This window comes from Drosophila miranda, chromosome XR (genome assembly GCF_003369915.1).
Source record: "Drosophila miranda strain MSH22 chromosome XR, D.miranda_PacBio2.1, whole genome shotgun sequence".
Taxonomy (NCBI): domain Eukaryota; kingdom Metazoa; phylum Arthropoda; class Insecta; order Diptera; family Drosophilidae; genus Drosophila; species Drosophila miranda.
In genome coordinates this window covers 3,250,082-3,275,866 of record NC_046674.1, presented here as the reverse complement: position 1 = coordinate 3,275,866, position 25,785 = coordinate 3,250,082, and the positions used below count along the sequence as shown (strand labels likewise).

General features: G+C 46.8%; 6 protein-coding genes across 6 annotated transcripts; 3 read left to right on the top strand and 3 right to left on the bottom strand.

The window, feature by feature from the left end:
* Positions 1 to 2,878: 2,878 nt before the first annotated feature.
* Positions 2,879 to 3,553, bottom strand: LOC108153695 (vitelline membrane protein Vm26Ab). Its single transcript, XM_017283820.2, has 2 exons — positions 3,444 to 3,553; positions 2,879 to 3,377 (listed from the first exon to the last, which is right to left on the bottom strand). Exons 1-2 carry the CDS (start codon positions 3,453 to 3,455, stop codon positions 3,042 to 3,044), a joined length of 348 nt encoding a protein of 115 aa, XP_017139309.1. The 5' UTR covers positions 3,456 to 3,553; the 3' UTR covers positions 2,879 to 3,041.
* Positions 3,554 to 6,965: 3,412 nt separating this feature from the next.
* On the top strand, positions 6,966 to 7,567 carry LOC108153693 (pupal cuticle protein C1B). Its single transcript, XM_017283819.2, has 2 exons — positions 6,966 to 7,054; positions 7,118 to 7,567. Exons 1-2 carry the CDS (start codon positions 7,046 to 7,048, stop codon positions 7,490 to 7,492), a joined length of 384 nt encoding a protein of 127 aa, XP_017139308.1. The 5' UTR covers positions 6,966 to 7,045; the 3' UTR covers positions 7,493 to 7,567.
* Positions 7,568 to 9,260: 1,693 nt separating this feature from the next.
* On the bottom strand, positions 9,261 to 9,944 carry LOC108150784. The gene is made up of 2 exons (XM_017279084.2): positions 9,678 to 9,944; positions 9,261 to 9,601 (listed from the first exon to the last, which is right to left on the bottom strand). The coding sequence occupies exons 1-2, from the start codon at positions 9,696 to 9,698 to the stop codon at positions 9,380 to 9,382; spliced, it is 243 nt and encodes an 80-aa protein (XP_017134573.1). The 5' UTR covers positions 9,699 to 9,944; the 3' UTR covers positions 9,261 to 9,379.
* Positions 9,945 to 11,721: 1,777 nt separating this feature from the next.
* On the bottom strand, positions 11,722 to 15,119 carry LOC108153698. The gene is made up of 2 exons (XM_017283824.2): positions 14,057 to 15,119; positions 11,722 to 13,981 (listed from the first exon to the last, which is right to left on the bottom strand). The coding sequence occupies exons 1-2, from the start codon at positions 14,646 to 14,648 to the stop codon at positions 11,919 to 11,921; spliced, it is 2,655 nt and encodes an 884-aa protein (XP_017139313.1). The 5' UTR covers positions 14,649 to 15,119; the 3' UTR covers positions 11,722 to 11,918.
* Positions 15,120 to 15,443: 324 nt separating this feature from the next.
* On the top strand, positions 15,444 to 16,459 carry LOC108165517. The gene is made up of 3 exons (XM_017301574.2): positions 15,444 to 15,623; positions 15,694 to 15,872; positions 15,931 to 16,459. Exons 1-3 carry the CDS (start codon positions 15,510 to 15,512, stop codon positions 16,358 to 16,360), a joined length of 723 nt encoding a protein of 240 aa, XP_017157063.1. The 5' UTR covers positions 15,444 to 15,509; the 3' UTR covers positions 16,361 to 16,459.
* Positions 16,460 to 22,954: 6,495 nt separating this feature from the next.
* On the top strand, positions 22,955 to 25,073 carry LOC108153627 (putative mediator of RNA polymerase II transcription subunit 26). Its single transcript, XM_017283732.2, has one exon. It carries the CDS (start codon positions 23,159 to 23,161, stop codon positions 24,938 to 24,940), a length of 1,782 nt encoding a protein of 593 aa, XP_017139221.1. The 5' UTR covers positions 22,955 to 23,158; the 3' UTR covers positions 24,941 to 25,073.
* Positions 25,074 to 25,785: the final 712 nt, after the last annotated feature.

Sequence of the window (25,785 nt, the reverse complement as noted above, 5' to 3'; positions counted from 1 at the left end):
CTGACAAAAGCTTCCTGTCTTCCTCACCTTGCCACGATTTCTGTCGTGGGCAAAAACTTCGAGAAGTACAAGGCAAAGGTATGTAAATACGTACGTGTATGTATATTGTGCTAAATGCTTTGGACCAAGATGCCTCTGGGCGATATCTACCCCGAGCCTTAACCGTAGTTGTAACCATAGCAGGGGGCCGGCGCCGGGGCCAGGTGAAAGTCATTTCACGCTGGGTGTAGCGCAAAAGATTAAAATAATAGCAGCGCGTAAATTAAACAGCCCGTTGGACCTGGAGTTGGTGCCTCCAAACGGGCAGACGGGCGTCAGAGCCATTGAAGTGGCAGCCATCGAGAAGCAGGACCTCTCCCGTTTACATCCTTTTGTTTAGCGCTGCGGTCTGCGATAAGATGCTTACCAGGTGTACGCCTCGGCTGTCGTGTGGCCGCCATGGACGTGTTCCCTTAAATAAGGGGTGAGGAGACGCCTGACAGAAGCAACCGCATTGCGTTGTCAGCACTTCATTTTGATCCTCCAGCATGCCGCGTGCTTCACTTAATGCGACGACAGCCAGCCAACAGCGGGATGAAGGAATGGAGATGGAATGGGAATGGGAATGGGAATGCCATGGCATGGCATACCAGAGAGGGAGAGAAAGGGCGAGGAGACGACAGTTGGCTTCTTCATCATGCACATAACTACAAAGGCGGCACTGCTGCATTTCTTTGGAGAGCAAAAAAAAAAGTTAACGAAGGCGACAAAGGCAACGACAACGATTTTGTAAGATTATAATTATTTTATATCCAAGGAAACACCTCTTGAGGCCATGATAAATATATGTTTTATTACACGTTTCGTTTAAACCAAACGTAATCGAAATCAGGTTTGACATTTTTGTCGCCTGACTGCAGCTGTGCATTACACGTCACGTCTGCATGCGTATTATACTCTCTGTCTCTTCCTGCTGCTGCGTAGGTTGGCTAAACTCCCTCTCTCTCGCTCTCTCTGCACTAGGCAGGTGGGTGGGAGTGAGAATACTGCACTGTTGGCTTGCATTGCGGCTTTTGGTGCGGGAGTGAGTGTAATGGCGATGCTTCGTTGGGCTGTTCTGCTGCCTTAACGCTGCTGAGTGTTTGCGGCTGCTTGTCTGTCCTCCGCCCCCGCGCCCGTCATGCTGCGCTGAGCTTCTGCTTCAGCTTGTCTTGCTCCTCCTGTTTTATGCTTTATATTTGCCAGTTTCTCAGTTCTTTGTTGCTCTTGCGTTTTGCCAGGTACTTTGCTTTTGTTCGATGAAACGTAAAAATAGCAACAAACAAACGAAAACTCATTTCTAGACAATACCGCATAATTCCAATGGTTGCCAGAGGATAAAGAATATGATGAGGAAGAAGAGAACCCAATGTCTTTTTGTTGTAATGAGGTATGTATGTATGTATCTTCTCGGCATCTTCGTCTCCGTACCTGCTGTTCACATTTCGTTGCGTATCTACAGTACAAAAGCAACCGCAAGAAGTTTCCTTACGCGCCGTCAGTTTTTGTAATGAAAGTGGATGCTGCCTATGGCTTTCTTCCTTTCTTTCTCCTCTCCCTTTCTCTCTGGGAACCCTCGTTACCCTCACGATTATTCAAGCGCAAAATTTACCGTAATCTCTGCCAGCATATGCAGAAACTTTTCCACAGGAGTGCGGAGCAGCGGACAGAGAGCGCGCTCGGGCTACACGCACTCCTTAAACTTTTAACCCTTCTATGTTTGCTCTTACACAAACACATACACAAAAACAGGCGCACACATACACTCTGGACCGAAAGGAAGCCTGTTGCTGGCTTTCGGTTGTTGTTGCTTTTCTTGCCGGTCATTTACGCCCATTTAGCCGCATTTAACAAAGTCAACAACAAAGTCAAACAGTGTTCTCGCTGCCTGCTCCCTCCTTTGCCACGCTCTCTGGGAGAGTGGAATGGGTGGGTAGCTTTTCATAGGGGAAGATGGAGAGGAATTACCGAAAACCAATTATTGGGAAAGTTTTTCACTTCAAACATTTGTTCCAGCCTGAAGGATATTCTATCCCCTCTATACCTTCTTATATATCCTTAAGTCGTTGCCTCTACCTTAAAGCATCTGTATCTCTTAATCCGAAGAAAATCAATTTCAGCAATGTATGAATATGTATGTACATATTTGCATATGTATGTATCTTAAACCTCGAAAGTCTCTAAATATCTTCACTAAAGTGTTCCACCAAAGTCTACATCTGTCATTAAATATTGATTAAGCACATCAGGAGACCGCTGCCGCCCACGCTTCCTTCTTCATTAAATGTCATCAAAATCATCATCATCGTCATCTGTTCCATGGCTATGGCTATGTTGACTCATTTTGGTTTCAGGCCTCATTAGCGCCAGAAACAGCCGCCCGAGTCGACTCACAAATTGTCTCAGCATCAGGTGTCAATTTTAATTTACTGCTTCCTAAGCCTCAAACTCAGACCCAAGGATGTCATCTCCGGTGTTTGTTGTGCCCCGGCGGCTGTTCAGCCCCTAAGGCTTTTGGGCGGAATGTTAGCCCATATTTTGGTGACTTGCGGTAATTCCGGTACACAATTGTGGCATGGTGGCAGGAGGCACAACAAATGTAACCATTCCTCCTCCGTCACTGGAACCATCCTTCAATCATCCATCGCTGAAGCAACCATCTGCGATAGCTAAACGAATCCTCATTGATATGCATTCCTCGACATCGGCATTGCCTCGGCATGTACCAATAATTGAACGCTTAGCCACGAAAAAACCGCTCGCTAATGGATCACTTTAAATATGCGCGTCCCAATGCCTTCTGCATGCTAATTCCCAGCCTCGAGCCGACTCCCAGTCCCAGATAATGCCAAATTCCATTAGTTCTTATACGTTTACTTCAAAAAAAAAAAGAACAAAAATCACTAAAATCACTTTTTAAAAAAATCACTAAGTGCAGGGATGAGAGGAAAATCAATGCCAAACCATGAGAAATACGATCATAGTGCACTATCTCGCAAGAGTGAGGAATGGATCACTCGGGCTTACTTCTTCAGCAGAAGGGGAGCAGCGTATGGACGGGCCACATAGGGTGAGCTGTAGGCCAATGGAGAGGTGTAGGCGGCGGCATAGGGGGAGGCAAACGGAGCAGTGTAGGCGGCGGCATAGGGGGAGGCAAACGGAGCGGTGTAGGCAGCAGTGTACGCAGCAGGAAAGGCGGCGCTATGGGCAACCGAGTGGGCGGTGAAACTGGAAGCATAAGGTGCCACATAGGCGGCGCTTCCCACCACAGCCGGAGCGGTGTAGGCCAGAGGAGCGGCAGCCAGGATGCCAGGCTTGGCAGCAGCCACGGCCACAAGAGCGAAGAAGCAGACAGCAACCTGGAAGAATGAAGAATGAGATCAGCCTGGAGCTGGGAATTTGGATCGGATCCTCTGAATACTTACGAGTTTGAACATTTTGATTGCGTTGGGCTTGTGGTGTTTTTCTGAGGGGGATTGTCGCTTGGTGGATGAGCTGTGGCTGTGTGATGTCCAACAGAGAGCCACTCGACTCTTTTATAGCCACTTACACTTTTCGGCCCACCACTCTATTGGGGCTTCAGTTGTTTTCCCATGCAGATCACGCCTCCCAGAGTTGAACATATGGATTCATTCGAACGTTTGCCAAGTCAACGACTGACGAATTGACGTTGCGCATGCGCAATTCTTGGCTAGATTTGTTGTAGATTTTCTGCTGATCAAGCCTTTGACCATGTGCGTGCCTTCGCGTCCGTTACTTCGACTCCGATTTGGCCCTGACCTTGGGGGCTGCGGCTACGGCTGCACTGGTGCCTCCGAAACGGTAGCCACTCGCACAATCACAGTAATATTTATCGCATTTTATGATTACTTCTTGAATGTCGTATGCTCGTACGTATACGAGTAGTGTCTGCTTCTCCAGAGTGTGCTGAAGAGGAATGTGCCAACCGATTTCGCTTGATTTAAGTTGGGTTTCGCTTCAATTAGCCATGAAACCGACCTAGATTATCCCACAGATTATCCCTGCTAATCACAGTCTAATAAACAGCTCGGAGGGCTGCTGGCAAAAATTAATTAATAAATGTCATAAATTGGTGCAGAATCGTTAAGAGAAGGGAGAATGTCAAGACGGGAATATGACAGAGCCTAAAACTCCACTAATTAGAAATATCGAGTGGATATACCAAGTGAGGGGTGTATCACACATGTACATATGTATGTCTATACATATCTGCACTCGTGTACTCATTCACAGATTCAAACACACACTCATACACTCACTTACAGACTCAAACACACACTCACTCGCAGACTCACACTTGAAAAAGTGTTGAAGCGTGAATTTTGCTTAAAAATGCCAATTACGCGAATTCTGAAATGCAATGGATCGAGGGGAAGGTGGGTGAGAGGGGTGGAATAGCATGGAAAAGGGACTGGCAAAGAGAAGTAAGGGCTGCGAAAGGAAAAGGGAGCTGGGTGAGAAGCTCTGCTGATGGGGGTGGGTCGCAAAATGTGGTAGGGATTTGGCATCGGTTGGAGGTTGGGGATTGGGGGATTCGGGGATTGGGGAAACTGTTGGAAAGGCAAAATTGTTGCCAGTTCTGTTTTTGACTGTTGCTTGAAGTATTTTTGCCACTGTTGCTGAAGCTTCCTGCACGTCCTGTACGTCCTGCACGTACTGCCACACCCAGCCCCATCTTCAGTGCTTTGTGACGACACTCAAGTGTTTGCCATGTGACTGTGCATACGAACCAGCCTATTGCCAATCCTTGGGCTCCATCTCTTGGTTCCCTTCCCTTTTTCGAGAGCGTGTCTGAGCGGTCTACTAAATGCACAATCATGCTGCAGGACTCGTCTAGCGGAGGAGGAGGAGGAGGAGCTACATCAAATTGAAATCTTGTCCCAGAAACCGCAGCCGGAGCACAACATATTTGTTTTGGCACTTGACTTGGGCCATGTGCCTCATCATCAGCAGCAGCAGCCGCAGCTGCAGCAGCCATGTTGCTTTCATTGTCAAGTTTGTGTCGAGGACTTGTGACTAAAATTATTATATTGGTTAATCCGCCTAAAAGCTTTGATGGGTTGCCTGCAACCCCCCATTCTCCCTCTCTCAATGACTCTCTCTCTCTCTGGCTCAAGTGTAGCGCGCAACTCTCGAGTGGCGCAAAGGAGGAGGAGGAGAAGCATATCAAAGGGTAACACTCCCTCCTTTAGCCCCTGGGGACCAGCAGGGCCAGATGGATTCATGAGTGGCAAGTGAGCAAGTAATTAAAAAGCAAGAAATTTCCACACAAAAAAAGTCGAGCGCACAAAATTTGCTCCGTTTGACGCGGACAAAACTTAGGACGGAGGGCGACCTCCCCACCTCCTCATAGCTGAAACCAAATAACCATAAGGAATGGTTTATATACACTGATGTACGGAAAGTTACTCATTAATTGGCACGTGACAAATTTCGCCTTTCGCCTTCACAAAAAACGAAAATCTGTGGTATCCACAATTTTGAAGACTAAAAGCGCAGAACTATAGAGAATTACTATATCTGCCAAATTGAAGAATCTGGTTCAGAGTGCATTATTATTGTAGCCAGAAGGAACAAATCAATTTGCAGTGGTTATGCAACGCCGTCCACGCGCTTGCTCATTTTCTGTCTCTCTCTCACACACTCTTAGTAGTGCAATGTGTGCGACCTCAGGCGGAGAGGAGCCATACTGACTGATTGTCGGGTGTAAGTGTAGAGTCGCGGCCGTAGCTGCCACTCAAAACGTTCCCCCACGTATTTTTCGGATACTAAAAATTCGAATAATTTCATTAACAAAATGTCCCCAATTTGGTATACGTATAGGCCCGCTAATATGCCCCTATCGAGGGTATTAACAAAGAACTTTTGAACAAGTTCCGTGAAATATTCGCGCCACTTTTGCACAGGCCCAGTCGCAGACCCGGACCCAGACCCGGACTCGACTCGGGGCCCTGCCCCAAGTAGAGCTTATTGCCATCATAAAGGCCCAACTGCCACCGGCTTGGGGCAGGGCTGAGGCCTGGGGGCAAGGTGGGCGTGGCAACAGCTGTGCGTGCGCGTTAATGCGTCGTTTAAGTGCCGTAAAAAGTGAACGGCACACATGACACCCCCATCATCAAGAAGCTCCTGCCCACCCCAACCTCACCCCCTGCAAGAAGAAGTCTATTAAAGAAATTTTGTTTTGAATTTGTCTAAAGTATTCCGGCGACATTTGGCCGGAGGGGTACATGTGTAGGATGGGGCAGGAAGGGGGTACATATGTACGGAGCCTGAGGCACAAGAGAGGGAAAAGGCAGGAGCAGCCTTGAAGTGGTTTCCACAAATTATTCATGAGAACAATAGAAGAATCTGATGATGAGGGTAGAGTTCAGGCAGGACGTTTCAAAAGTTGCCAAGGGAAGGTGAAAAGTTTCGCGATGGTTCCGAGAAACCATTTGAATGTAGTGCCGGATCAGGATTCAAGCAATGAACTAGTTCCCGGCTAGTGATGCCCGCCTAATTCCAAAGTTCCTGAATAATTGTAGCTAAAAACTAAATGGAGACAAGGGATGCCATGCCATGATCATAATTGGTTTACGGCCTTTGTTCCACCCCGTGGCACGTCGCATTTCAATTGCCGCTGACGCCGCCACCAATGTCAAACCAAATTGCGCCTCAGCACGTGCCACGAGTGCGTGGCCAACAATGGAGGGCCGCTCCGATTGCCCACCGATTGCCCACTGATTGCATTAGGCCACTAAACTGGAACAGCACAGCGTCCAACTGTTGGCCAAGTGTCGAGGCGTCTGGCAGCGATGTTCGATGCATTTGTAAGCGCGGCCTTCGCCTGCCGGCGCTGTCTTCGGCCGAGGGGGCCTGCCCCCAATGGATGTGTCATGTTTGGGTCTGGGCTGTTGCGTATAAAAACTGAAGAGCTCTACCAATCGAACATCAAACAGAGCTCACAGCTTCAAGCAGTAGCACAACTATCCGCTAAAGAAATCAACAAAAAACCCAAGCCATCAACATGAAATACGTAACTATCTTTGGGATTTAACTTGCCATTGCCAGATTAACTTATTCCAATCTTCAAATATAGTTCGCTGTCTGCTTCTTCGCTGTTGTGGCCGTGGCTGCTGCCAAGCCTGGCATCCTGGCTGCCGCTCCTCTGGCCTACACCGCTCCGGCTGTGGTGGGAAGCGCCGCCTATGTGGCACCTTATGCTTCCAGTTTCACCGCCCACTCGGTTGCCCATAGCGCCGCCTTTCCTGCTGCGTACACTGCTGCCTACACCGCTCCGTTTGCCTCCCCCTATGCCGCCGCCTACACTGCTCCGTTTGCCTCCCCCTACACCGCCGCATACACAGCACCAGTTGCCCGCTACGCCGCCTACACCTCGCCCATTGCTGCCCCAGTGGCCGCTGCATACACCACGCCCATCGCTGCCGCCGCACCCGTGCTGCTGAAGAAGTAACGCATCCCATCCCATTCCGTTCCGTTCCATCCCATTCCTTGTGACCAATCTGTGTAAATAAAGAATTGTATACTATATATCAGCGAGCAGAGCACACTTCTCCTTTCCCCATATCCTGACAACAAAATGGACTCCAACTTGGACTCCTTTCGAGTTCTTTGTGGCACCAATTTGTACTCCCCTCCGCTTTACGGCACGGTTCCCCACTCCCCTCTACGGTTTGGCTGAGTTCTTATCGAGAGCCAGGCATCTACTCCTACGCCCCAAACTTTTGCTTGGATTAAACTTTCCATTTAAAAGGATTTCTTTTCTATATGAAATATGTTTCCTTTCGGCAATTCCTGTGCTCTCTTCTTTTTTCTGCTCTCTGCACCCCTGTCAAGTTTTCTGGTTGACTTTGTGCAGCGCGCTGAAAGGCAGAGCCTGGGGCATGGGGCTCTCGTTGCCCCTCTGGCGGGAGCTCTCCTTCTGCTGCTGCTTATCAAAACTTTGGCATCATCTACTGCCGGATCCTACCTCTGTCCCTGCTGCTGTCACCAACGCCACCCTCCTGTCTGCACAGGTAGTAAATGCCAAGTAGTTGTAAAGTTTCCTACGCAAGCGGAAAAGGCTAGTAAAATCCAGGCAAAAGGCAGGGCGAGCATTGGTTGGGGAAGAGCACGCCATGCCCCATTGCCACAAGTTCTTGCCATAGATAGCGTCCAAATTTAATGACCTTTTATTCAATAAAACTGCGTCAAGCTCTGGAAAACTTTTGTTGGGCGTTGTGCCTTCTATGTGGCATTTCTCTATCGTGCTCTCTATTTTGTTGCCCCCAAAAAAAGTGTTTCTGTGAAAAGTAAAGAGTTCTAAGCAGCCAAAAATAAGATAAGCAGTATGGGACGGGAATTTTTGCTAAATGACCAAAAAGTTAAGAGACTACTATTAGAAGTCGAAAAAAGGTAAAGAAAAAACATAGGTATAGGTGCATACATATTTGTATATATTTCACAGAAAACTGAAACTCAAACAGCAAATAGCTAAAGTGCTATCAGTTCTATCAGTGATAGGTACGATTCGCCAGAATCCCATCGAAGCCAAATCCAAGGTGTAACTACATTTATGGAGAGTGGTGTGCAGTAACGATTGGCAACCAATGTTTGTCTGCCAACTGGCAGAGCAATAAAAAGCTGAGTAAATGAAATTTGTATTCACTTTATATAATTTTGACGATTTTTCAAATCAAATATACACCAACCAAGACGCACATACACATGGGCACATGGACACATACGTACGTATACTCGTATACTCGTATACCGTATGTATAGAAAGAGCTTCCCTTTTTTTGCTATACGAGTATAGCCCGCACACAATCATGTGCAAACGTGTTTTTCAAATGGATTACATGAATAAAAGATTTATACACGTAAGGTAAATCAGTAGCGGGCTACCGAGATACTCCTCACTGACAAGGATTGCCCCTGGCCACACAGTTCTCCTCTCCTCTCCTCTCCTCTCCTATCCACCCATTTCCCTGATGCCAGACGTGTGCCAGTGAAAATATGCGCAGATGTAAGCAAATTTGAGAAACGAGTGGGGAAAAGAAAAACCCACAGAACAGTTGGATGCCATGCCCTTTGCCGTTTATTGATTTGCTTATCATTTTATGTATTTATGCGGCCAAGTGTTGCCACTTTGATTTTTCTGCTCCCAAATCGAATCAGGCCGAGGAAATATCATTAAAACACAGCACACAAACGGGGGGCAAAACAAGAACTCATTTACATACAAAGAAGAGTAAATTTAATCGAATAAAGTTACAAAAAAAAAAAACAAGTAAAAAGCACACAAATTTTTAGGTTTTACAATAGCAACAGATCAACAGATCAACGGATATCCTTGGAATCATCGTCGCAGATATGAGTAGTATGGATACGTGGCGTATGCGCCATAAACCGGTGCATACGCATACGACGCGTATGCCGGATAGCTGGCATAAGCCGGAAAGTAAGCCGAGGGTGCAGCAGCAGCTAGCCAGGTACCTCCTCCTACCGTTGCATAATTCACTGGCGATGTTACCAGCAGTTGGGGCTTTGCATCACTGCCCAGAGTAGACAGCAGTGCGAGCTGTTCAGGATTACCGATGCATACATTACGAGTGTATATCCACATGAAGTCCACAATCCCGAAGGTTCTTACTCACCAGCAAGACTTTGAACAACATAGTTTATTTGATTTCCTGGCTTTCCTTTTACTTCTGTCTTGACACTTCTGTGACTGTGTTTTCTTCACTAAGTGCTCCTGTGTGTCGTTCTTCCTTCAGTTTCTGCTGCTGTGACTCGATCTTTCTTCAGTTCCAGCTCCTATTACTTGATTGTTTTTTAGCTCCCTCTCCTGTGAGTCGATCTTGTTGCAGTTCGCCCTCCGTGGACTGACTTATAGCGTGAAATTCAAAAATTTACTGACTCAATGGTCCGACAATTCAATCATATTTATAGCCTCTGCCCAGCTACAGCTACCGTCAGATACCCATAAGAATCGCCAGGTAACCAATGAGAAACACGTGGACAGAGAGAAGCAAAGAGAGGGCCCTGAGAAGTACTCTCATCGTTGATACTGCCTGGCCTCAGCGCGCTGAGTGGCATAAATTATATTCTTAATGCTATTTGAAATTGTTCAAAAAGAATAAATACTCGGTTAAAAAAACGATCAATGAGAACACACACAAAAAAATCCTGATCAAATTGAGTATACTCTCTACTACACATATGTACGTGGTTCCAAAACTAAAACAATGGTATGTGTCGTATCTATTAACGAGTATTTGATATGAATTCATGCACATACAAAAAAAAGCAGCTTGATATCAAGTCCAGTCCAAAAAGGAATGAATTTGATCATCATATCATACATTTTGTGCGTCTGTGGACATATATCCATTCTAAAAATTCCATTCAAAACGAACATTCCTTTCCCTTTCTCTCAATACAATCAAACCATATTTAGCTGCACTTCCTGGTGCGTCACAAACCTCACCAAAAAGTGAGCAAATAATACCCCGAAATGATACCCTGATACCCTTTGTTTTTCGAGAATTGACAAGTGCCTGCCTGACTTTCGCGCTACCTTCTTTGGCCAGTCATTCATTACAGACAGCTCTGAAGCTCTGAAGCTCTGGAGCTCTGGAGCTCGGAACCCCATCGAAATCCGCTTCCAGTCGCGCGGCATTTGCCTCTGTGCATAAAATATTTGCGTTTATTTAGACGTTGTAAAAATTATAATTATGTGTGCGTGCCTGCCATGCACATGAGCCTCGAACCAAAACTATATTTTGTCGATCAATTCTGTTAGATAAGAGGGCCCAAGGGATAGAAGTGGTGACGATGTCTTGCTTAAAGGCGGACTTAAAGGGGGACTAGGACAAACACGGCGACGACGCTTTAAGCCCTGGCAGACAGCAAAATTTTGCAACTGAGCAAACAATGTTGTGATACAAGGATACAAGGTGGCATCGGGCAAGGGGCGGGCGATACGGGAGTACGAGGAGCACGAGGAGGACGGGGAGGAGGAGGAGGAGTACCATGTTTCGCAAGCTATAAATAATTAATTAATGCAGACGCAGACAGGCGATTGAGTAGCGTTCTATGCAAATTTCTGAATATAGACCATAAATTTTACCCCGAACCGAAAGCTGATGAAGCCATCATTAATGGCAAAAGTTATAGCTTTTACGAGTATATGTTTATACATATTCTATATTCGTACAGATATTTATGTACATACATATATGTACATTACTATATATGTACGTGTATAAATTAGTTTGCATTGCTTTAACTTGGGCTTCAGGCTTACTGCAATTCAAAGTGAAGTTCAGTGACCACTGAACACCGCTCGACTTCCAGTCCCTCTGCCTCTCCCTCTCCCTGCTTGACCACGCCCCGTCGACTCTGGCCAGTACTGGGGACCAACGCTTTTAGCGACAGTTTTCTATTTCTCTTTTCCTATGTTTTATTTCCTTTTTAGTGCTAATTTTCAGTTTGCTTACAAAATGGCAAATGCTCCCCAGCCAGCTGGCAACCATTTTCCTTGTATTTCGCTTTGTTATTAATACCCTTTGGGAGTTTGTTCAGTAAAGGGTGTACTGGGCAACATGGTAGTGTGGAGTAGTGTGGTTGAATTTTAAAGAATATTTGTGATAGTACAACAAGCATAATTCGATTTTTAATTTTTCTACGAACTTGTTTATAATTTCTAGTACAGGGTATTTTTGCTCATAAATACATTTCACATTTTTCTGCGTTTTTGTGCAAAGCAGCAGCGGAAACATTGCATAATTATAAAAAGGTTACTTCTCTTTACGTCTATATTGTTCCTTTATTTTGTTTGTGTAATTTGTTTGTTTCCATTTGCGTCAGGTTTTTAATAAAGCGTAGTGTAGTGCTTAAATTAAATTAATTAATGAACAACCCAGCGCTGCGCTATGCTTCGAGAGCTTGTCCTGACGGCGGGCCAGCTTATTCAAGCTCTTCACGAGCTTCAGGTACTTCTCATCGAGTTTCTGCAGAACCTGCCGCAACTGCTGGTCCCGGATCTTGCCGAGACAGTACTCCACCCACAGCTCCTTCAGCTTGGCCGTGTGGGCCATCTCCTCCATTATGATCTTCTTGCGGCTCTCAATCAGTTGGTCCAGCTCTTTCGCTACCCTCGGCGTGAGTATGGGTTCACTCTCTCCCTTGGACTGTACGGACTGGCGGTAGAGGCTCCAGACGCGCTCCCTTCGGATGCGCAGCTGCTCATCCAACCACCTAGTGGCCATCAGCTCCAAGCGCCGGTCCAAGGACCGCAATCGCGAATGACCCACGCGCACTCCGCAACTCTTGAAGACAGTTAAAAAGAACTTCAGGCTATGTGGAGCTCCGTTCCAGCGCCTGAGACGCTTCATGCACCGAAAGACACCGATTTCGAAACCCTTGGACATACGTTTAAACTGAGAGCCATCCGCTGGGTGCTTCCTCAAACGGCCATCTTCATGGTAGTACACCAGGCACTGACGACGCAGTTCCTCGTTCCTTTCAGTCAGAATCCGTATTTGTCCATCTGAAGAGGAGACTATGGTTTCATCTTGCGCATAACCTTTTGGTGTCCCTTTGCTTGTTGCGTCTTTGGGACGCGGTTCTTCGTGGCGCTTACTCCGTGTCTGCTTTGGATCAACCAGTTTTAAGCTTGGGTTTTCTATAATTCTGCCTTCTCTTGGTGTCCATTCAGTTGCGGCATCTTTGGAACACGGTTTTTCAGAGAATTCCATCAGGAGCCTTGCTTTATCGTCCAGGGAAGGTTTTGTCGATTTTTTATTAAATTTTGTTGTTAGTTCTTCTTTTTTTGGTGTACACTTAGTTGTGGCATCCTTAAAACGCGGTTCTTCGTGGCCTTTACTCCGGATCTTCTTTTGATCATCCATCACACCATCTTGTGGGGTCCATTCGGTTGTGGCATCTTTGGATCGTGGTTCCTCGTGGCGTGTACTCCAGATCTCCTTTTGATCAACCATATAAGATTTTGTGCTTGGGTTTTCTATTGGCTCGCACCCTCGTGGTGTGCATCCTATTGTGGCATCCTTAGAACTCGGTGCCTTATGGCCTTTATTCAGAATCTGCTTGTGATCATCCTGTGAAGGTTTCAGGCTTGATTTTTCTGTTGGTTCTCTTAGTGTCCATTCGGTTGTGGCATCCTTGAAACGCGGTTCCATAAAGCGTTTACTACAGATCTGTTCAACGTAAGAAGGTCTTACTGTTCTTTCACCATCTCTTGGTGTCCATTCGGTAGTGGCATCTTTGGATCGTGGTTCCTCGCGACGTGTACTCCAGATCTCCTTTTGATCAACCAGATAAGATTTTGTGCTTGGGTTTTCTATTGGTTCGCACCCTCGTGGTGCGCATCCTGTTGTGGCATCCATAGCACGATATTCACAGATCTTTTGATCCTGATATCGCACATTTTTGCCAAGCAGAGATTTTGGGACTATTGGTGTCATCTGCTCAACGCCTCCTTGTGTCCGTTTGGATGTGGTACACTCGGAATTCGGTGTGTCGTGGTTCTGGGTCATGATCCTTATTCTCTCACCAAGAGAAGGTGATGGAATTATGGCATTGGTCCGCTTGTCTGTTACATCGTCATGCCGCCATTCCTGGCTGCGTTGAGTCATCTCTACTGGGTCCTGGGAAGGTTCTGGCAGGTTTTGCTTAGCTCTTCCTGGTATCTGTTCGGTTTTGGTAACAATACGTAGCCGTTTCTCATTGTACTGAGCCATGGTCCTTATATTCTCACCCAAAGAAGGAGTTGCTCCCAGGATAGCGCATTCTGGTGCTTCTCTTGCTGGTGACTGCCCCTCCGTTAGGCGGCTCTTTTGAGAGGACTCAATACCCAAGCGCTTGGCCAGTTCATCAAAGCGGAGTTGCAAGTCACCCAAAGAGGCGTATTCGTTGATAGCAGCTTTTCGAGGCTCCCCTGCAGTGAGACGTGGCAAGTTGACGGAGGTTATTCGTTTTGCCAAAATCTTTCGAAAGTTCATAATGTGCTCACTGCCTTTGGTAGAATTCAAAGCGGCTTCCATTTGAGTTCGCTGAGCGATTCTCTCGAAGGATTGTATCTTCTGCATAACGCTTTCATTTGATTGATGACATCCAAGGAAATCAGGACTGTGGTTAGACCGCCGATGGCTTAGATTTCTTATCACTGTGACGGCGCTGGAGGGCTGCTCATCGGAGGACCCAAGCTCCGAGGAGACCTCTGAAATGGATTCCAGGTATCCTTCTTCAATACGCCGAGACAAAGCGGTTTCGGTTTGTTCTGAGGGAGCTGATTGGTCAGACATATCCGATTCCGGGATTCCCTCATATGTATCCAACACGATGTTGAGATTTGTGCCGAAATTGCGCATATCCGTGAAAGGATCCTTGAGGAAGCCGAAGTCCGACAGGTGACCGTTCAGGAGAAGCATCAGTCCGTTCCTGGCAATCTTCTCGGCAGCGGGAGCCGCATAGAAGACCTCCAACCATTTGTCAATGATTACCCGATCCGACTGGCAGGCTAAATTCTTGTAGTACGTCTCATATCTGCTAAGCTGGGATCGGAAATAGTTATCCAGCTTCACTTCTTGAGTGTCCTCTTCCATTTTTCGACTAACACTTTCAATCAGATTTATAAAGTTCCCCTTGTATTTTTTATTTTACTTTTACAGAAAATTTGAATGAAATTCTCCTTTTGAAATAAATCTTCCGGCTTGCGAAGTGTATGTTGAAGTGAATGTTCACCAACCCCAGAGTTTTGGGGATCAGTGGACGCGATAGAGGTGCAGCTCAGAGTATCTTAGGTGCTGGCTCAAGTGCCATATCCCACCCACACCGCTCCTCTTGTAGCACCCACCACCATCCCAAACCACACGCCGGCAACAAAGTGTGCGGTCGCCTTGCCACGTAAATTTTCATTAGCACAGCGCGCGTATAAATTAGGAAAATGAAGCAGCACCAGAAGCAGAAGCAGCAGGCACTTGAGTGCACCGCAACCTCTACAATGCCCCCAGATAGGGTGGGCCCAACCGCAGCGATACGTTGGTGCTGCGGCTTGTGGCAAGCACTGGTGCAAAAGTTGTGCCTGCCTGCATACATTTATATTGTTAGGCATGAGCTAGAAAAAAGCACGCGCTGCCTGTCAAAAAACAAAGCAAAGAGATGCCCTGACATGAAAAAACAACAAAAAGAAGCTAGATAGAACAAAAGTCTACTAAAATCAGGAAGTGATACCCTGGAGAATACGAATAGTTCAAACTGCAGCGAAGTTCCTATTTAAAAACCTGATACGTAAATATACATTTAAATTTGAGTTTCTATCGATATACTATCGATCAATCGATGGATCGCTGCAATGTGGCAGCACTGGAATAGTTTTTCTTCGCACAGTCTGGTCGAACCAAAAGTCTTTTCACCCTTTGCGCTCGTGCCGTAGAATTTTGTGTGTGCTTTTTCTGCTTTTTAAAATGGATTTTCAGAGCCAATACTCCAAAAGGCAATTGAACGGAACCGTCTACATAGCCTCACGACGCGTGCTTGACAAGAAACTCCGATCCGAGCTGGAAAGTGGTGCCGGCGAAGTAAGCCCTGTCGCGTCCCCACACACTCCACGCATATTCAGACGCTAACCAAACTTTTTTTGTTCACCAGCTATATCTGATGTTCAAGGCCCCGTTTGCCACATATAGCATAGACGAGATCGCTCGGGTGGCTAGCGAACTGGGCGAGATCTTTGTCATGCGCTTCAAGGTTGACTTTCAAAACAACAGTCGTGGATTCGCCTTTCTGCAGTACATCGATGCGTCCCTCCAGACGGAGGCTATTCATGTGTGCGTTTGTTATCCAATAGAATATATATCCATTTGTTAATTTCTTTATCTTCTTTAGTTTGAGCCAGCGCTTCCGTGATATAAACTTGGACATTGCCATATATCCATCGCGAAACTCGAAAGAGTTGATCATGGAGTCGAGCGACGATCCGAGTCCCTACCATGTTTACGAACAGATGCGCTCCTTGTGCGCCTTCACAGGTGTCCGTGTCTACGAGGATCGCCCGCGTAGCTACGTGTACATATTTGCCTACATTAACAACGATGCGGCTATCAAGGCTTATCGGAAGATCCGTGAAAATATAATGCTGTTTGGCTCCGCTGCCAGAATCTCCTGGCTGCCTAACAACAGGACGGTGGTTGAGGACGACTTTGTCCCTGAATGCTGCCAGATACTGGACGACAATCTCGTGCCCCCCGATTTAAAGACATGCAATTGTTTCTCCTTTTCCCCTAAAAATGTATCCCTTCGCTTGGAGAATCGTTGAATGGCACCTCTAGCGTTAAGACAGGAAAGTGCCAGTGAAATTGTTCATTGTTTTTTCCTGGAATAAACGTAGCACTTAAAGTGGAAACTGGAGACAGAAGCTCTCTTCGTCTATTCGTCTGGCAAAAAGCAGCCGCAGCTTGTTGACTTCATTAAATCCACTGGAGGGCAAGCAGCAGCAGCAGCATCATCATCCAAGTTGAGCCACAGAAACAGGGGAATGCAGTTTTTTCACATGCAAATTAATGCAGTGTCGTTGTCCGTCGTCTTTGGAGTGCCAGGAGTTTCAGGGCAATGCGACAACCTGCGGCATAATGCAATTAAACGAGTGCAACGAAGAGCATGAGCAGGAGGAGAAACACGACCAGGAGCAGTTGTGAGAGCCGCAGGCTGGCTTTGTTTCAGACCCAGAGTCAGAGTCAGCGTCGGAGCAGCATGGAGTGCAATGATCGACAGACAGGAGGGGGAGAGTGGAGTGTCAGAGTGCTCATCCATCACGACGGAGATGGGACGGGAGATGGACGACAGCTTCGCGGCATTCTAATGCGATGGCCGCACTTGACGGGATGTCGTGGTGCAAACGGAAACGGATGTTGTTGCTTCTGGTTGCTGTTGCTACTGCTTTTTCTTTATTGCAATTAAATTACAACCTGAGATCGAAATGCAGTAGTCCCCGTACCCGTCCCCGTCCACGTCCCCTTCCCCTTCCCCGATTGCGTCCCCGCCAAGATGATGCAAAAATAAGACAGGGAAAAAACATGCCGCTGCTCATAAATATTCATTAAATTAAGGTTAAGCGAGGACAAGGCAGGAGGATTGAGGCATGCGGATGAGTGGAATGATTTCAAAAAGCATTTGCATTAATTTGTTAATTCAAGCGCGACAGCCACGCCCCTGTACACTCACTTAAATGCCATTAAAATTTCAAAGCCCCACGATATGGTGTGTGTGAGAGAGAATCTATGCCTTGAGAGCTGATGCCGCCAAAAGGGTTAAAGTCATATCTGTGACGCAATTACAATGGCTCAAAGTTTTGCCCATAATTTTGCCTATCCTTTAGTTGCCATAACAGCGCGATGGCATGGGTGGGAGTGGGAGCGTGGAGTGTGACCCATTTTCTATGGAGAATGGAGACCCGGGGCCCCCGATGATAGAGCAGAACTTAGCATGGGGCTTACCTGGTTATTGCGGCAAGAGCCAATATTTGTTTTTTGATGCGAGAGTAGGCAAAGAAGAGAGAGTAGAGGCAGAACGTGGAGGTGGAGGTGGTTGTGGAGGTAGAGGTAGTGGTTCTGGAGTGGAGCGGAGCGGAGCTGAGCTGAGCGGAAAAGCAGGCGGAGTGGAGTGGCTGCCAACTGACACAGTTTGCTTAAGGCTTTAAGGCGTCGGTCTCTGGGATTTGGGTCACAGATTGCCTACGACAAAGCAGAGAAGTAGGCCCGCCACCACAGTAGAGCAGGGGACCAGCACAGCCCCTCCTGTGTGTCACAGGAAAGCGAAAGTAATGCACATATTGAGTTCAAGCTTTAAGCAATCCCCACTCTCACTTCCATTCCCGTGTTTGCTTCAGCTTTTTGAATGCGGTTTTACAAGTAGATCTGTTCTTTCCATATTCATTTTTGTTTTTTTCTCTAACCGCAGCACCAGCAGCAAAGAGCATGACAGATTTGGATGTGGATGTGGATTCGGATACGGATGCGGACACGTAGCCAACGGATGCTGACGCATCTGCCTCAACCAAAAAGCTCTCCTGCACTTAATGCGAATTTTTTGATGATTTTTTAAGCAACTTTTCGTTGGCTTGGCAATGCCATTACCAATATGCACATGCCCCATGCATATTCATGGTATCTCTGGTTGTTTTTCCATCCCCATACTTCTACTCTCCTCTTGGCTAACGTTGTTTTTTGGGTCAGTTGGAATGCGAATAGTGGGATGCACGAATTCCAGATGAAATTTAGACAATCTTTAACCATAAATTGGTAACCATAAACCGTAGTATGGCTATTCTAAAAACAACTGCTACATCGATTTTTCCGCTCTTCTAGCTCTCTGTCCTCTGTACAGTTTTCATCTCCGTCTTCTGATATTTTATTAATCAATTCAATTATTTAAAAATTAAATTAAAAATGAAAATTTAACCAGATGCTCCCCAAACCGGCGAAAATCGACAGCATAAGTTGATAATAATTCTGTCCCCGCCAGAACGTTGAGTGCCAAAAGTTACAATAACATTTTTAATGTCATTTCCAGCATGGCTTTCAGTGTGGAAAGTGATTTGCCGAGGACTAATCACTAGGGTGCAGAGCCCTACACCCCAGACACGCCAATACTCTAGACGTTTTTAAATTAATGAAAAAAGTTGTGGGGCGTTGGCCAAGCCGATACAGAAATATTTTTATTTTCATAAATAGAATGGGAATGGGAATGGAGAGTTGAGGCAAGGAAATCCTTGAGGTAATATTAAAAAATATTCCTTGGGAGCAGTTGTTTGTAAATGAGTTTATGAGCGTGTCCGTGTTCGTGTCCTTGTTGCTTTTTGTTTATGCAGCATATTAAATAAATTTTGACATCAGCTACGACAATTCCTCCAGCTGTGGGGGCATGGGTCTTCCTTCATCTTTGGAGTGTATTTTTTGGGTAACTTAGCTTGTTGACAATAAAATAACATTTTGCACTCACTTAGCCCAGATGGGGCTTCTGCACAGAAGCCCCCGGAACACTCTCTCCCTCTGCCCGGTGGCACTCTAGCTCAAGAGTTTTAATGAAAAAAGTTTCAACTACCCAAAAGCCATTCCTACCCTCTTCCGATGCGAATATACATATGTACATACATACTTTTCTCCGGAAATTGGCATGCAATAGAGTTGATTTCTGTGTACAATTTTTATTTATATACATATATTTAGGTACATGTCTAGATACTAGATATTAGTATGTACATACTACAGAGTGCTTCATTAAAATGTACACTTGATCATTGAATTTCTTGGGGAAAGTTTCGAGAAGCAAAGAAGCGGATGGAAGCAGCATAACAATATTAAGCATACGCAACGTGACGCCCAATGACTGAAGGCAGAAGAAGCTGTTGCTCCATCATCAGCAGAAGCCAGAAGCTGTTGCTGGTTCTTGTGCCTGTGCCTGTGCCTGTGCCTGATGCCTGGGCTATGGGCCATGGGCATTGCAAATCAATCAATAAAACTCCAGGCGAACTCAATCCTAAGGAATTTTTCACACACTGAGAGAAGTGCATGAAGTCTGAATGAAAATCGTATGGCTTTCACGCCTCATTCTGGATACGTTTTCTCCCTGTGTCGGAACTTATATCCAATGCTATGTGCAATATTGAAGCATCTGCTCATACTTTAGCTAACATTCCAATTGAAAGTCAAATTGAGCGCCTGTTGGTCCTGACTGACAATCGATTATTTGCCCGAGTGCAAAATAAAACATCAAATGAAATAAAACAGAATAGAACGGAATAGAATGGAATGGAATGGAGAATACAAAAAGAAAATAATATATCTGGCCTGAGAATATGGTTTTGCAGAGCTCAGAGTTTGCTTTGACTGGCAATGGGGATTCCTTCAGTCGAATGGCAATTTAATTTCAATTTCTCTGTTGCCTGGACTCCGCTTCCTGGCCTGCTCCGTTCCTCCTCCTCCTCCTCCACCTCCTCATCCTCCACCTCTTTGCCATATTATTTATGGTGCAATGGAAAAGTGAAATATATATTGAAGCAGAACTTTGCATTAGCATGGCAACACAATATTTGTCGACACTCTTTTGTCCAGGCCACACTTTCGTCTACAATTTTGTTGCGAAATTTCATTATGAACGGATGCCGCTTAAGTGCATATTGAATTCAATTAGAGTCTGGCACATGTATGTACTATACGATACGATACGATATACTGTATTCAAAGCTTCCAATAGAAAATTGAATTATAAAATATTTCCACCACCCCCACAAACGCACACACGCACACACAGACAACCCACAAAACCATATTCGATGAGATGATGTCCTTTTGAGACGCAAAGTTCTGGCCAGAGAAAACCCCAGCCAAATGTTGTCTGTGTATGGTTAGATCTGTGATGGATATTCCCATGGTGTGCGTAGAAGCTCCGATGAGAATGCGCTACATTATGAAGCCAAATATTCTATTCTATTAAACATAGGTCATAGAGCACAGTATGCGAGCAACTTGGACAAAAGAGGAACTCTTAAAGGGATTTGTGGACAGTCATTAGCTTTGGATGATTAGTTTGAGAGCCCAGCAATCAGTGAATGCCAAAACCCTTGAGAGCGCCCATCTACGGAAAGCGTCCACCGGCTTCTGTCTGGCTGAAAGCTGGCCATTTCTTTCCGCCTCAAAACTGTTGGCCTGCCTTTTCGCCTCTTCTCTGATGCTGCTACTGCTGCTGGCCAAGATGCTGTGCATGTTTCCTGCATCCTGTCGTTTCCTGTGTGCCACACACACACAGGGACCACCCCTGCTGATGCTCCTGCTCTTCTGTGGTGGCCATTATTTCCTGTATTTAATTGCACTACTCTCGGCTGCGGTTTTCTGCTACATTTGTTGCAGCCAAGCCAAGCCATGCCAGCTTGCAGCCGACCAAGGACTATAATGTACTTTGGCTAACCATCTGGGGCAGTGCCGACATTACCTTTGGCTGCGGCTACAGCCACGGCTACGGCTAGTGCTGCTGTTCGACTCCCTCTCCGGATTCTGCCCCACTCCTTCCGGTCCTCATTATGTTTTCCTTACTTTCAATTCCTCTTTCTTTTCTCCCATTTTTGTACTTTTACAGAGAGTACCTAGTACTTGACAGCAAGTACTTGAAGTGTTTTCCTAATACGGAAATCATATACCAGCTGTCATAAGAACGATGAGTCGCACAAGGGTATCAACGGCAACGGCTTCGGCCTCTCTTGGTCATTTTTATATCCGATTCTGAAAAAGTATAGGGAGAGCATTAGTTTTGTTGTTCAGTTAGACGTCTCCGTATTTCCGCGTTCAGCATCAATAGCCGAGTCGATATCGAGTATAAATATTGATCAGCGGCCCTTGCCGCGTCTCACAACTTTCCCGCTGGCTATTTTTCGGTTGATGACAGTTTCTCCTCTATGACGTATTTGTTGGTCACTTTGCAGCACCAGGCGAATAGAGGAGAGAGTGGAGAGTGGATAGAGAGAGGGTGTTAGGGTGAGAGGGTGAGAAGGAGTCGTCAAATGATTTATACTTTAATAAGCGTGCAAAAGACATGCAGTGAAATTAGATGTGACCACACCATCAAATCAGGCCCCTTCCACTACCCCACCCCATCGCTCTTTTATTTTTCTTTCACGCTCCACAAGAGGAATTTGCGCAATTTATGAGTGGAAAGGAGAAAGGCGCCAACAGAGCAAAAAATACCAAAGCAGCAGTCAAGGAATTAATAAGGCTGCCAGAGTGGGATAGAAGAGCGGAAGAGTGGGAAGAACCGTATGAGGGAGCGAGGGCATGGGCATGAGATTCCTGCAAGTATTTGCGGTATTTATGCCATTAAGGTGCGAAAAATGCGTACCCCTCTGCTGCTGATGGCAAAGCCATAGCCGGGACATATTCGGAAGCGCCGACCAAGACCTACCACAACAGTTGGTGTTCGGGTGAGCCGTTCGCAACAAGCTCTTTGAGCTGACCAGCGCTCGTAAATCGAATGCTCACTCCTAGTTCGATCAGGTCCCTGTCGTACTTCCCCATCAAAGCGCCATACGCTTCTCCATTATATGCCAGTACCCGTATCCAGTCAGCCGCAGTAGCCGCAGCAAGTCATCGTCCTTCATTGCATCGCCAGGATCATTGCAGGAGCCTGCCCCTGTTGTCCAGTTAGATGAGCGGGAGTGTCAGTTCTGGGAAGTAGAACATGTCTTCGAGCCAAAATCAACGATGTCCGCTGAAGAACTTCATTGTGAAGAGCTCGAACTGTAAGCTTGTTAGCCGATTCGTGTTCGTCTACCAAGGTGAGGTTCGCATTTGATGGCTTCCTCTGGGTTCTCGTTGAAGAAGCTCATAATTTAGGCAAGGCTTTTCAGCACAATTATTCGATCTCGTACATTTCCAATTGGAATTACCGGAGATATCATATCTGCCAGATGTACCGATGTGTGCGGGTGGCAGAGCCAGATTCTCTGTAGCAGTTTATCTTGTGGCGTCACCTCCCCAATAACGACATCCAAGTTTTTAAGCTGAATACAGTCACATAATCCATTGGGGTCCAAAGTCGTGTTGCGCGATTTATATGTTAACGACATGAAATCAGGAGGTGAGTCCGTTGAAGAAGTTCAAGAAGTCATGGCAATTTTCTTCTTAGAAACTAGTGGTAAAAGCTCGAACTCTCCAGAGGTGCCCTACAGAAGCTGACAGTGGAAGTGGAAAGTGGAAAAGTACAATTGGAAAAAGACAATTGGCCTAGTTCGTATTGGCCAGAAATAGTGAGCTTCCTGAAGTTCGACTAAAACAAAAGTCCACCGATGAAAAAATCTCTCTTTTTCAGATCAATAGTAGGCCTTTGGGTGTAGGCATTTTCATGTACCCTCACATAAAATTAGTTCCGTTCAGTGTGTTCGCAACCTTCATACGTTTCAGATCAACTCTAAAATTTGATTCCGATTCAACATTTTTAATAGCACCAAAAAAAAATTCTGTGTTTTTCCAAATCTAGATTCCAGTATTCAAAAACTTACTTTCCACAAATTTCCAAATTATTCCGGTTTTCACATTTTCTAAAACTAAACTATTTTTGGCTGGCCGAGATGACGTCTACCCTAAACGAAAAAGCCCTGGACCAGCACTTTGCCTCACAGACGCGTATGCTGGCCCAATTGCTTGGGGATCAGATTACCAAGAACGAGCACGTGCTCACGCAGAAGTGGCTGCGCCACTTCAAACGGGCCTGCAAGAACGACAAGTACGCTCGCAACTGCCTGATGTTGTTGATGTACGGACAGCTGAAAGATATGGGACGTCTGAGCGAGCCATTCCTAAACATGGACAACATGCAGTTAAGCATGCAGATGGTGCTGGCCGAGTATGACGGCGATTTGGCCGAGAAGATGGAGTCGCGCGGCAATGACCAAGCGGATAGTGGCGCTGGTACACCAACAGTGGATGGTGTCGATGGTACACAAACGGACGTACAAGCCAATGCCGGCAATTCTGGTGGGGGTATTACTTGGGCTTCTCCAAGCCGAACGGTCGTGCCCGACACGGAAGCCCCGTCTATCCTACAAAGCGTGAGACAGGCAAACCAAGTGCTGCTGAATCAGATGAGGGCTGGACTGCCTTTCAGTTACCGAGCCGTCCCCATGGGGCACAGGCCGCAATACAATTTACAAATGCAGCAACCGAACCAACCGAACCAACCGAACCAACCGAACACGCACCATCCAATCCAGTCACACCAACAAAACAATGTAATCCAGCATAACCATCCGAACCAGCAGAATCAGCAATACCTGCTGGTACCGCACCAAAACCGAGCAAAAATCGAGCAGCAGCCGCACCACCCGCAGAACCATCCGAGCGAGCAGCAGCCGCACCACCCGCCGAACCAACCGAGCGAGCAGCCCCAGCACCACCCGCAAAACCACCCAATCGAGCAGCACCAGCAGCTCCAGCACCACCCGCAAAACCATCCGATCGAGCAGCACCTGCACCACCCGCAAAACCATCCCAGCGAGCAGCACCTGCACCACCCGCAAAACCGTCCACTCGAGCAGGACCTGCACCACCCGCAAAATCATCCGATCGAGCAGCACCCGCACCACCCGGAAAACCATCCGATCGAGCAGCACCTGCAACACCAGCAGGTCCAACCGCCCCATCAGGTCCAGAACAACCTGGTCGAAGATGTCTGGAACCTTTCACTGCAAGCCATTGGACGTTTGGAACAGTGGAGAGGAAGCGAGGATAAGCTAGGCTTCTTTTCACTCTGCCTACGCCCATTGACCGCGCAAGACCCGGAAATCCGAAGGAATATTCCGGAGCTAGATCGCAGATTGGGTATGGTAGTCAACCAAATGATTGACAGTGCTGGGGAATCGTTCAAGACTGAAGAAAATGCCATTTTGAAGGAGCGAGCCAACCAAACTAGAAGACGACAGGAGCTGGAACAGTTTAGCGCTGAGCTTGATCGTCGGGAGCAGGAGTTGCGTCGTCATGAGGCCGCTATGATACAGAATGAGGTCGGGCGATCCCAGAATCTGAACCACGGGCGAGCTCAGTATCCGACCGGAGACGGGCGACAAACACGTTTTGCTGAGGAGCGCGGTCACCCACGTCATCCGGGCAATTACCCTATGCATAATTCTTTACCTGGTGTCCAGTGCACACATTTCCAGACCAACGACCTGAATGGAGGCGCCACTTCGGTTCCCTTGGATGGTACAGCCATAAACTATAACTGTCCCCGATGCGATATTGGGGGATCGGCAGCGACTTTCAACAGCGTTGAGTTTCTCCAACGCGATCAAGGAGTCGAGCCTCAAGATATGCCGTCGGTATGCGACGAGTCCCAACTCAAACACCAGTGGTGACGTGACGAGCCCACGAGCGAGTCGACCAGCCTGAAGAAGTCCTGTTGGATGGCGGAGCCACTCTAGCATCTACTCTACCCACTAGTGGCATGGCGAGCACACATTAGAATAAATAAACAATTCCTTAAACGCCCCATCGTTTGCTTTCTTTCCTCTTGCTCTGTCAACTGCAGAAGTTTTAATGTAGTTTTAATTTTCTAGTAATCACGGGAGGAGGGGACTTACTTGGCAGCCACACTGGTACTGGTTCTGGCAAATCTGGAAAATCTACGCACTTAGTGCTTCCTCAGCCTTCTCATGATGCAAGAAAGAGCGCACCAACTCAGAAGACGCCAGGAGCCGGAACAGGGTAGCGTGCATCTGGAACGTCGGGAGCTGGAGTTGCGTCGGGCGATCCCAGTCTCCGACCGGAGACGTCCTGCAAACATATTATGCTGAGGAGCGCGGTCGTTCGCGTCATCCGAGCAAATAACCTGTGAATGCTTTTTTACTGCGGCCCAGTGCACACATTTCCATGGAAACGACCAGAATGCAGGCGCCACTTCGGATACCATGGAGGGAACAGCCATTAATTATAGCAACTGTACCCGATGCGATATTGAGGCAAGCCCCAGTGGTGATGTGACGAACCCACGAGCGAGTCCAGCAGCCTGAGGAAATCCTGTTGGACGGCGGATGCTTTCTTTCTTCTTGCTCTGTCAACTGCAGAAGTTTTAATGTAGTTTTAATTTCCTAGTAATCGCGGAGGGAGGGACTAGCTTGGCAGCCACACTGGTACTGGTTCTGGTAAAAATCTACGCACTTAGCTGCCGCCTCAGCCTGTCCTGCTAGCCGCAAGGAGAACA

What these genes read in the sequence shown, in the direction of transcription:
- LOC108153627 (XM_017283732.2), top strand. Translation starts at nt 23,159, where the DNA reads ATGACGTCTACCCTAAACGAAAAAGCCCTGGACCAGCACTTTGCCTCA.
- LOC108150784 (XM_017279084.2), bottom strand. Translation starts at nt 9,698, where the DNA reads ATGTTGTTCAAAGTCTTGCTG. An exon ending in TGTTGTTCAAAGTCTTGCTG is followed by an intron (nt 9,602 to 9,677) that starts GTGAGTAAGAAC and finishes AATCCTGAACAG; the next exon opens with CTCGCACTGCTGTCTACTCT.
- LOC108165517 (XM_017301574.2), top strand. Translation starts at nt 15,510, where the DNA reads ATGGATTTTCAGAGCCAATACTCCAAAAGGCAATTGAACGGAACCGTC. An exon ending in TGGAAAGTGGTGCCGGCGAA is followed by an intron (nt 15,624 to 15,693) that starts GTAAGCCCTGTC and finishes TTTGTTCACCAG; the next exon opens with CTATATCTGATGTTCAAGGC. An exon ending in CAGACGGAGGCTATTCATGT is followed by an intron (nt 15,873 to 15,930) that starts GTGCGTTTGTTA and finishes TATCTTCTTTAG; the next exon opens with TTTGAGCCAGCGCTTCCGTG.
- LOC108153698 (XM_017283824.2), bottom strand. Translation starts at nt 14,648, where the DNA reads ATGGAAGAGGACACTCAAGAAGTGAAGCTGGATAACTATTTCCGATCC. An exon ending in TTTGAATTCTACCAAAGGCA is followed by an intron (nt 13,982 to 14,056) that starts GTGAGCACATTA and finishes GTCTCACTGCAG; the next exon opens with GGGAGCCTCGAAAAGCTGCT.